This window comes from Rutilus rutilus (genome assembly GCF_951802725.1).
Source record: "Rutilus rutilus genome assembly, chromosome: 9".
In the NCBI taxonomy this organism is placed as follows: Eukaryota; Metazoa; Chordata; class Actinopteri; order Cypriniformes; family Leuciscidae; genus Rutilus; species Rutilus rutilus.
In genome coordinates this window covers 26,704,743-26,716,819 of record NC_140223.1, presented here as the reverse complement: position 1 = coordinate 26,716,819, position 12,077 = coordinate 26,704,743, and the positions used below count along the sequence as shown (strand labels likewise).

The following is a 12,077-nucleotide window of genomic DNA, read 5'->3' as shown; positions in this document are numbered from 1 at the left end:
AAGCTTAATATTTTTTATAACCTGTGATACTTTTTTCAGGATTCTTTGATGAATAAAAAAAAAAGAAAAAAAAAAGAACAGCATTTATTTAAAATAGAAATCTTGTGTAAAAATATAGGCTATTCTACAATTCAAAAGTTTGGGGTCAGTAATTATTTTCTTCCTTTTTTTGAAAGAAAGTAATACTTTTATTCAGCAAGGATGTGTTAAATTGATAAAAATTGATAGTGAATATTTATATTGTAAGAAATATATATATATATATATATATATATATATATATATATATATTTGGAATAAATGCAGTTCTTTTTAACTTTTTATTCCTCAATGAATCCTGAAAAAAGTATCATAGGTTCCCAAAAAATATTAATCATCACAACTGTTTCCAACATTGATAAAACTGAGTATCAAATCAGCATCTCTCTATAAATTACAGAAACGTCTGTCTGTCTGTCTGTCTGTCTCTGTGTGTGTGTGTGTGTGTCTGTCTGTTAACCGCATATCTCTCGAACCGTTTGTCCGATGGATTTCAAATTCGACAGGTGTCTTGCCACGGGCATGAGTAAGTGCAGTGCCAAGGTTGATGTTGTTTGGATGAGAAATGCAAAAGATATCGTTAAATATATAATTTTTATAAGGTTGTGGTTTAAAAATAAACATTCTGACATAAACACTCAGTCAGCTACACTGTTTACTTCTGAATATTATAGTTTGGTTCCAGAACGTGATAAATCCATTTTGACTGATTTTGCACGGGCACTTTGCACTGCTCCCTGAATCGACACGCTTATAAAACACACACAAAAACTGATTTTGCACGGGCACTTTGCACTGCTCCCTGAATCGACGCGCTTATTCATTTGTGGATGTTAAGTGAATCTGTAAGTCAGCTATGCTGTTTACTTCTGAATATTATATTTCATTCAGGTGCGCTTAACGTTATCGCTACTGTGTAATAGTAACCTATGCTATTCACCAGCTAAACATATCCTATCAATGCGTTCACAGTCTCTTTCACGGGCATCATTGTAGTTGCCTATTCACAAACTGTTTGCTCAAGTATAGCGTTTTCTCAGAGTTCACTTTGTGCTTTCTACCATGCACAAATAAAATTGTCACTGAACTTTTGCTGTGTAATTGTAACAATGAGCACTCAAACACACCAAACCAACAATTACTAAAAACACACTCAAAAACTGATTTTGCACGGGTATTTTTGCACTAGTATTATAATGATTTCAGAAGGATCATGTGACACTGAAGACTGGAGTAACAGATGCTGAAATTTCAACTTTGCATCACAGAAATAAATTATATTTTAAAGTATATTTAAATAGAACCATTATTTTAAATTGTAATAATATTTCACAATGTATTTGTCTTTTTCTGTATTTTTGATCAAATAAATGCATGATGAGCATAAGAGACTCAAAAACATTAAAATAATGTTTCCAGTAATGTTTCCAAACTTTTGACCGGTACTAATGTATGAACACACACACATTTTCTTGCAATCATTATACTTTTTTATAACAATTGAATAATTTATTTTTAGTAAAACTAAATATTAGTCCTGTAGCATCTCTATAAATAGAATTAGAAAACTAACAAAATAATCTGCTCACAATATTCAAACTGATTTGACATAAAAGAAAACTAAACAGCTACTGCAGAAAATCATTAATCTACACAGATAATAGAAAATATCTTAGGTGATTAAAAAGAGTACAATCATAATCTGCACGAGACATGATTACATTCAGGATTGTGCACATGCATGTGAGGCCATCAGCTTGTTTCTGTCTCTGTAGATTAGGTGAGCCACTTGTCTATGCAATTCTGGTAGACTGTGAGGTTTGAATGCCAGGATGTATGGTGAACACCAGGGACGACACACTTGACCACGGCTCCTTTTGAGTTTAATGTTTTCAGGCCAAAAGCATCTCTTAGATACCACTGGGGAGAGAGGAAAATGGTTAGGATTACTAAAATGCAATAGCAGCTACAAACCATGAACAACTAAAACTAATTAATATTGCCTTGAAAATGACCAGAATATGAATACTTCCACTCACATCCTGCTTTTCCATCTCAATCACCGTTTCATTGCTGTCATAAAACCCAAAAATACTGTGGGGGGGGGGGGGGGGGGGGGGGGGGGGGGAGAGATAAACAGTAAAAAGATATGAAATGACAGAGTATGTTTTATTCAGGACCTAAATTTTAGAAATGGCAAACATGCTTTAAAAAGGCACCGCATAATCCTATAAGACCGTTTAAAGTTCAAAGTCCACTTTAAATATTTCTCACATTCATTCCAGTCGGTTTAACTGCCACAGGTTAACCCTTTAGCAGCATGTAAGACGGTCGAACTCTGATAAACGTTAGGTGCTCAATATCATGTGATAAAATATATTAACTAAGTAAGGGTTAATGCCCTTCGAGGTGTCCATTGTCAGGTATTAATGGACTTCGGCGGAGGCAACCGTACGTACGACGCGCAGCGGAGTCCATTAATACCTGACAATGGATACCTCGAAGGGCATTAACCCGCTTATACTATGGTCACTTGCCAAATAACACATTTTTAAAACATTAGTTTATATTTTAATTAGTTTTACAATCGAAATCTAAAGTTTTTACAAACAATAACTTGGTTTCCCTGGTTACGCCATAGACTGTAAAAAATAGGGTTACGCCTGACGGTTTATTTAGCAACCGGATATATTTATAGTCCGCTCGATTTATAGTCCGCCTGTTGCTATGGTTACTCACAGCTGATGTAGCCAGCGCATGTATTTATTAATTTCGAACGGTAAACAGTCAGTTTCACCAGGACTCCTTTCCTTTACTAGAGCTGTGTCTGAAACCGCTCACTCGTTCACTCATTCACTAATCCCTACATAGTGAATGGCAGTTGAGTGCACTACATCAGCAAAGAGTGAACGAAAATGAGTGAGCGAATTCGGACGCTGACATAATTATCACGAGCCAGAGAGCTCGGACAATTTCGTCATAAACATTACCTACTCATCTTTAATATTTCCTTTTTTGGCTGTATGAATTTTAAGTAACAATTGTATGTATGTATTTTTCACATTTATTGCATTATTTAATACAAAAATATATAATAAAACACTTGTCATATTTATTTACTTTTTACATTTATATGTGAAAATAAAAGAGAACAAAACACTACACAACACATTTGTTTATTCAAATATCTAGATAACGGTGTATATATAAATAAATAACCAGGCGTCTGTCTTGTAAATGATTGTTTTCTATCTCGCGTGCGCCGTTGCCATGGTGACATTTTTGTTTATTTTTCATTCGCGCTCTATCGCCTTATTGTGTTGGGTTGTGGGAAATAGTAGAGCTGTGTCTGAAACCGCTCACTCGTTCACTCATTCACTAATCCCTACATAGTGAATGGCAGTTGAGTGCTCTACATCAGCAAAGAGTGAACGAAAATGAGTGAGCGAATTCGGACGCTGACATAATTATCACGAGCCAGAGAGCTCGGACAATTTCGTCATAAACATTACCCTACCCATCTTTAATATTTCCTTTTTTGGCTGTATGAATTTTATGTAACAATTGTATGTATGTATTTTTCACATTTATTGCATTATTTAATACAAAAATATATAATAAAACACTTGTCATATTTATTTACTTTTTACATTTATATGTGAAAATAAAAGAGAACAAAACACTACACAACACATTTGTTTATTCAAATATCTAGATAACGGTGTATATATAAATAAATAACCAGGCGTCTGTCTTGTAAATGATTGTTTTCTATCTCGCGTGCGCCGTTGCCATGGTGACATTTTTGTTTATTTTTCATTCGCGCTCTATCGCCTTATTGTGTTGGATTGTGGGAAATAGTGTCTCAGCAAGTGTACATCGTATGTACACTCGAATTCAGAGAGGATTGTGGGTAAAAGTAGTGAACGAATGTAGGGAATGATGTCGTTCACTCAGAATTCGGACACCACTACAAAATGGCCGACACCCTAAATAGTGCACTATATAGTGGATGGGGAGCGATTTCAGACACAGCTTAGGTGTTTCTCAATGTCAAGGATACTTCCTTGGCAGGACTGGTCCTTCCAAGTCACTTCCTTCAGAGGCTAGGCGAGGCTCCTCTTTAGCATTCGGAGAACACATAAATGGCACAGGCTAGCAAGTGCACGTCAGTGCGTCATTACGTCAGTGAAAATGAAAAACAGAGCGTTGCTATGGACGCAGTTCTGTTCTGTTCACTCAGGCAATATAATCGTTTTTTAAATCAATAAACTCCTTTTTAATCATATTGATTATTTGACTGTTAAGTGTGTTTAAACAGTGCGGGTCAATTTGACCCATAACATAATGGATGTAATTATTTTTTTAAACAAATGTTTGGTAACGTAAATATATTTACATTTGAAAGCATATTGATCCGTTAACGCTCCGACTCCGTTAACGTCCAACATTTTGAATTTTTTTAACAAGATATCAAAGCTGCGCGCATAGGATTGTGGGTGATTTGAGAGCGCGAAGAGCGCGAAGGCTACACATATGCATCCTTTCCTGTATATGGGATATTTTTCGAACGAAGGACTCAGTCCTTGGTGGAAATTCCGAGGATCCTCGACATTGGAACAGTCCTTCGACGGATGTCGATGACGTAGCATCCTCGAAATTCTGGCTTCCAAGGATCCTTCCTTGACATTGAGAAACGCCTAGTGTCTCAGCAAGTGTACACTCGAATTCAGAGAGGATTGTGGGTAAAAGTAGTGAACGAATGTAGGGAATGATGTCGTTCACTCAGAATTCAGACACCACTACAAAATGGCCGACACCCTAAATAGTGCACTATACAGTGGATGGGGAGAAATTTCAGACACAGCTTAGGTGTCCTCTATCACTTTTTAATGGACACCCTGCAGCCAATCAGAATCGAGTATTCACCCAGACCATGGTATAAAACTATTTAAAACATTTCTATTAATTGATAAAGCTGAAATAAAATATAAATATTAGTTGAAAAACTAGAAATGTTGGCTTTGAACTAAATGAAGAATAAGATTTACTTAAAGGGATAGTTCACCCAAAAATGAAAATTCTGTCATCATTTACTCACCCTTATGTTGTTCCAAACCTGTATGTTTCTTTCTTCTGCTGAACACAAAGGAAGATATTTTAAAGAATGTTGGTGTCCAAAAAATTGATGGTCCCCCATTGACTTCCATTGTATATTTTTCAGTCAGTTTCAGTCAGTTCAACTGTTCGGTTACCGACATTCTTCAAAATATCTTCTTTTGTGTTCAACAGAAGAAAGGTTTGGAACAACTTGGGGGTGAGAAAATGATGACAGAATTTTTGGGTGAACTATCCCGTTGAACCTAAATAGCAATATTAAAAATAATAATAACAATAATAAAGTAACAAAAGCACGTAATCTAAAAACTAATATTAACATGAAAACTAAGAATATAAAAATAAAAGCTCATTCAAAATAATAATAACACTGATGTCAGAGACCTTGACTCCCATGGTGTAATAACGCCGTCATCTGGTCCGCCGATCAGCACCAGAGTCTCTATGCGCAGGAAGCTGTCTCGCCACGCTGAGAGGGAACAGAAGCATACAACACAACATGACTCAAGGCCACTGAACTGAAAGTGCACAGACAACAATCTGAGTTGCACATATAGTAGTGTAATCTTAAATTACCTGTTAAATTGGCATGCTCTATCTCTCCATTGAGTGGAGCCAGATAGTTGCTGCTCTTTAAGTATCTCTCTCTTTGGTGTGGATCTACAGAGAGAAAAAGGCAAATAAGATTCACTGTAAATCAAATGAAATGCAGAACAGTGAGCAAACTGTTGCGTGAAAGTGACACATCTGCTTACCATTCCAGTAGTTGCAGATAGATATTTTTTGTCCTTTTGTAGTGTAACAAATATGGTACAGTCTTGACTTGATGATTTTAGGGAAAAAGTATTTCAAATAATTCGAATCTGTAGAAGCATGGACAAAGATTAATGTGTTTGAAGTTTCTCTAGAGAAAACAGATGTTGTGGTGTGTAGTTCAGGGAGGATTTGACTGACCTCCATACTGGCCAGCTGTTGGTGAAGACAGTAATATCAGAGAGTGGACATTGTGTGTAGGAAGGGTAGCAAGAACTCCTCGACATATCAAACCACCTGAGAACATTTTTTGTTCAGCGAGGACACATTCAATTGATCAAAAGTGACAGTAAAGATTTTTATATTGTTACAAAAAATAAATGCCTTTCTTTTGAACTTTCTATTAATTGTAGAATGCTGAAAAAATTTATCACAAATTTCACAAAAATATTAAGAATAATGGAGCTATATAAGAATAATGGATATATATTCAAATATAAAATAGTTACTTTAAATTGTAATTATATTTCACAAATGTACAAATAAATGCAGCCTTGGCGAGAATAAGAGCTTTAAATATCTTTTGAATGGTAGTGCATATAACAAATAGCTTATGATTAGATGAATGAGTTTAGATGACCTTGTGAGAAGCAGATGAGATGGACACCATCTTCAGCGCTGTTCATGATGGGTCTGACGGCCTCTCTGAAGCTCTCTACCTGTTGCCACAGTGGCTTAATACTGGCAATGTAGTCATACAGGGCTACTGTGGTCACATTGGTACCTGGGTGAGACTAAGACAGTGAAAAGAGAAGTTAGTGAGTTTCATCTTAGATTTAAAAAAGGAGAACTGTGCGCCAAGTGTGGTGATGTGAAACCGAAACTACTTAAAAAGGGTTATGCAACTCAAACCTTAGATTGTGATTTACTTTAGAAAAGTTATTTCAGAAAAGTTAGTAAAGACATTGTTAAAATAGTCCAAGTGACTACATGGTTCAAGTTTATCAAGTGACGAGAATACTTTTTGTGCGCAAAAAAACAAACAAAAATAATGACTTTATTCAACTATTCATTTTCATCTGTGTGGGTGGGCAACTTAAGCCACTGTAGTCACTAGGACTATTTTAACGATGTCTTTACTAACTTTTCTGGGATGGCAGATATCGATTACCTAGCAGCCTATGAAGGAGTGAGCCAGCTCTCAGATTTCATCAAAAATATCTTGATTTGTGTTCCGAAGATGAACAAAAGTATTACGGGGTTGGAACAACATGAGGGTGAGTAATTACTGACAGAATTTTCATTTTTGGGTGAACTAACCCTTTAAATTACTCCGCCGCCTCCCCTCAAACACACATACATTTCACAAAATACTGTATAAAAGATTGCATAGCAAAAATGTTATGCAAATAAAATGCAGTTTTATTGTGTGTAGTTTAACTAATTAAAAATAGAAGAGCATTTATTTCAATAGATAGATATATAGATAGATAGATATCAATATCTTAGCCTACCTGATGGATAAATTTCGCCAACATCTCGAACTGTTTGGGTCCATCAAATATCCCGTGAACAATAATTACTGGTCTGTATCCTATGACGGAGGACAGCAGTAATACAGCACATATAATAACACATGGTCTGCAGCCATCACTCATCAATCCCCCCATTGAGGTAGACTAGTCCAAACGTCTCACGAGTCACAAAAATCCATAAACTGAAACCAAATATTTATTTTAATTAACCAAAATTATATTTGGTATCCAAGTAGACTGTTCTAACAGTGCATGTCAAGACAAGTTCTGCTAAAAGATTTGAGCCTCGCTCTATCTCAGACGGTTATAAATAGGCTATACGTTGTTCCGCATGTGATGTTTTGTCAGTTGAGGTGATGCTTTTATAGACCTCTTCCTGTCTAATCAGTTGATGTGGTTTAAGAAATGAAAGCAAAGCATTTCACGTTATTATTACAAGATAATGTTTCACATTGTTTATTACCTTTTTTTAATGCAATCCATTTATACAAGTTATAAACGTTTTTCAAACTTTGTTGAGCATTAGGCTACATCTATATTATCGAAAGCTACTCGTCATCGATTACACTGCATAGGGTAGAGTGGGGGAAAACGCCCCCCTTAAGGAAAATGTGACATTACAGTGAAACAAAACATAAATGTGACTAGAATTGCCATCCCGGTTTTGAGTGACTATGGCAGGAGTTATTCACCAAATATTAAAATTGCTCAGCCTTCATAATTAATTAGTATTTTCACTGAAAAATATTTTTGTACAAAAGGGGCGTTTTGCCCCAGCGGTGGGGTAAAACGCCCCCCAAGGTGGGGTAAAATGCCCCCTTTCTTACCAACCAGTTTGCTTCATAGATCAACAGCAAAATTAACAGACAATAGTTTTTAATCTCTAAAAGTAAAAGGCAAGTAATGTATCAACATGTATAGCCTATATATTAATATTTATTTCAGCAATGTCCAAAATAGCCAAATTACCTTCCATCAGTGAGCTAACTTTGCTAGCAAGCTAGCTAGTTAATGCTCACTTGAGGTAATTTTTTCATGTTTTGTTCAAATATTTTGATTTTACCACCTAGTTATACTGCATTAAGTGTAAAACAAAGGATTTGATAGACAGAAATATTTTATTATAGTAATTTTGATAGAGAGAAACTATGCCCCCAGGGGGGCGTTTTACCCCTCAGCGTAGGAAAAGGCGTTTTACCCCACAAGCTATGAGTTTAAAAAAAATATATATTTTTTAAATATAATTATATTCCTTATAAATAGCATATGATCTCAAACTACAGACTTCACTATTCATCTATCATACATCACTGTGATATCCTGCAGAACAATATTCTCTTAAACACTTGTTTACAAATATCTGAAAATTATAGCATTTACCATTTAATCCTCTTCTCTTCAAATATGTCGTTTTCCCCCACTCTACCCTATACATTGTCGTAATGAGTATTTTGAACATTCTTTGCAAAACATACACTGCCGTTCAAAAGTTTTGAATCGGTAAGATTTTTGTATGTTTAAAAAAAAAAGTATCTTCTGCTCAAGGCTGAATTTATTTGATTAAGAATACAAAAAACAGTAATATTGTGAAATATTATTACAATATAAAACAGCTGTTTTCTATGTGAATATAATAGTAAAGTGTAATTTATTCCTGTGATCAAAGCAGAATTTTCAACATCATTACTCCAGTCTTCAGTGTCACATGATTCTTCAGAAATCAGTCTTATATGCTGATTTGATGCTCAAGAAACATTTCTCATTATTATCAATGTTGAAAACAGTTATTTACATTTTTATTTCAAGATTCTTTGATGATCTGAAATAGAAAGCTTTTGTAACATTAAAAACTTCTGTTCAAAAGTTTGGGGTCAGTAGGTTATTTTTGGGGGGATCAAGGATTAACTAAATTGATCAAAAGTTACAGTAAGGACACAATGTTACAAAAGATTCTATTTCAAATAAATGCTGTTCTTTTGAACTTTCTATTCATCAAAGGATCCTCACATTTTTTTTTACACAACTGCCCACCTAGCAGGGAACGTTCTCAGAACTTTGGCTAACATTCCCTACAAGTTTGGTTAATGTTTTAAAGAAAACATTTGAATGTAATGTTCAAAGAATGTTTTAAGGATGTTTTCTCATTTCAAATAATGTTCCTATAAGGTTAAATGTAAACTAAAATATAACGTTTTAACTGTAACATTTTGAGGATGTTTTGAGGATGTTATTGAGATAACAGATTATACAATGTTCCATAATAACAGAAGAGGAACATTATCAAATCAACATTATCAAAATGTTTTGAGGATGTCACTGAGGCCTGAGATGATGAGTGTTTTTTATAAAATGTTTGTGTAATGTGACGTGTTAACAAAACTAGAACATTTTAAATGTAACATTTTGAGGATGTATTTAGGATGTTATTGAGATAACATATTATACAATGTTCTCAGTAAAACATTAACACAATGTTCCATAACAGAGGAGGAACATTATCAAATCAATGTTCGTAAAATGTTTTGAGGATATTATTGAGATAACAGATTATACAATGTTCTAAAAAAACAAAAATAAAAAAAAAACCTTGGCACAATGTTTCATAATAATAGAGGAGGAACATTATCAAATCAGTGTTCGTAAAATGTTTTGAGGATATTATTGAGATAACAGATTATACAATGTTCTCAAACAAAAAAAAAACATTGGCACAATGTTTCATAATAATAGAGGAGGAACATTATAAAATCAGTGTTCGTAAAATGTTTTGAGGATATTATTGAGATAACAGATTATACAATGTTCTCAAACAAAAAAAAAACATTGGCACAATGTTTCATAATAATAGAGGAGGAACATTATAAAATCAGTGTTCGTAAAATGTTTTGAGGATATTATTGAGATAACAGATTATACAATGTTCTCAAAAAAAAAAAAAACATTGGCACAATGTTTCATAATAATAGAGGAGGAACATTATCAAATCAGTGTTCGTAAAATGTGTTGAGGATATTATTAAGTCCTGAAATGAATGTTTTCATTCTTGTCAATTGACTTTTTAACAAAAGTAGAACATTTTGCATGAAACATTTTGAGGATTTCTTTAGGGATGTTAGCAGGCTGTAAAAATATCATTTTTTAATGTTTTAAATTCATTTATGAAGTCACTGTAAACTTTATCATTACATATTATATTGTTATATTATAATGCTATCATATTTTTTGCAGGCATTAGCTTATATCATTGTAAAAAAGCCTGACAATGTCACTGCTAAATACCTAAGTATTGTGGTATTCCACAATGTTTCTCACTGACACACCCCTACTGTAACTCTTCAAGTTCGGGGCTTAAAGAAAATCCCGAGCTTCCTATATTTTCATCATTGTGGTGGCGTTCATGTGCGTTCAACTTGTAAATATGATCTTTATAACATGACTTGAATGCACCAATAGCTCTAGCTTAGGGACAATTCATGCAAACACTCTTTGCTAAAATACATTACAGACTGTCACAATGAGAAGTTATTTGTCCTGTATCAACGCTAAAGGCCTAACCACTGCAGTCAACACCTTGGAGTATCCAAGTCTGCAGACAAGGGTTAGGTTTAGAGTTAGGGTTTCACAGACAGGGTTTAGATTAAGCCAGGATTAGGCCTTAGTGCATTTAATTAGCTTTTAAAAATGTGCCTAAGAAAAAAGAAACATTACTGGTGTGCATCCTGAGACAAAACAATGGCACTGACATATTTTAAGATGTGTCAGTGCAAGTTGCTTTCAGGTAAAACAGCTCAAACATGCATTTTAGTCTGGGACTACAGGCTTAAGCCTTGCCTGTGAAACCCGGGGTATTTGTTGTAGTTTGTATAGAATTATGCCAATGTTAGCAAAGTTGTGTTGGACAGAGGATTAACCCTAAACCAACAGGTTATGTAACAGTGCCACTGTAATGATGTGGAGGACGCAGTAAGATCCAATTGCAGCTTTATTAGAATAATCAACAGGCAGGGTAAATCAGGGGCAGACAGAACAATGGAGATAATCTCAGAGCAGAAACAGAAAACAGGCAAGGGTCGAGGCAGGCGGCAGGAATCACAGTCCAATGAACAATCCGGGTCAAGACAGGCAGCAGAAGAATCAGAAGGCGGTATAAACAATCCAAGGTCAGTAACAGTTCAGCAAACACAGGGAAAACGCTCAGAAATTGTACGCCGGGGCAATGCAATACTTCGCAGAGAAGTGGAGTGTGGAAGTGGCTTTTATGTGTGTGTGAATGAGGTGCAGGTGTGTGTAATCAGTGCAGTGCAGGTGTATGAAGTAATCAGTCCAGGTAGATGCAGGATGGGAAATGTAGTCTGAGTGAATATGATAGTCCGGTGTGGAGTGCCCTCTGGTGGCTCTCTCAAGGGCACTCCAGCTGGTGACCGTTACATAGCCCCTCCCCAAAGAGCGGCTTCCAGACGCTCCAAAAACAGTCCAGGAGGGAGGTGGAGCGGAGGCGGATCCGGGGGCGGGATGGAGGGCCAGGTCCGTGGGGCAGAAAAAGACCTGTAGATTGCAGCAGAACAGATGTCCAGGGTGGATCAGGCTGTGCAGGCGACCAGGGCGGAGCAGGCTGTGCAGGCGGCCAGGGCG

The 12,077-nt window shown here is 35.6% G+C and overlaps 1 protein-coding gene across 1 annotated transcript; it reads right to left on the bottom strand.

Annotated features, from left to right (window-relative positions):
- Window positions 1-1,506: 1,506 nt before the first annotated feature.
- ppt2a.2 (palmitoyl-protein thioesterase 2a, tandem duplicate 2) lies at window positions 1,507-7,780 on the bottom strand. Its single transcript, XM_084418729.1, has 8 exons — window positions 7,425-7,780; window positions 6,551-6,704; window positions 6,112-6,207; window positions 5,913-6,020; window positions 5,734-5,817; window positions 5,542-5,626; window positions 2,079-2,133; window positions 1,507-1,959 (listed from the first exon to the last, which is right to left on the bottom strand). The coding sequence occupies exons 1-8, from the start codon at window positions 7,578-7,580 to the stop codon at window positions 1,816-1,818; spliced, it is 882 nt and encodes a 293-aa protein (XP_084274855.1). The 5' UTR covers window positions 7,581-7,780; the 3' UTR covers window positions 1,507-1,815.
- Between the last annotated feature and the right edge of the window lie 4,297 nt (window positions 7,781-12,077).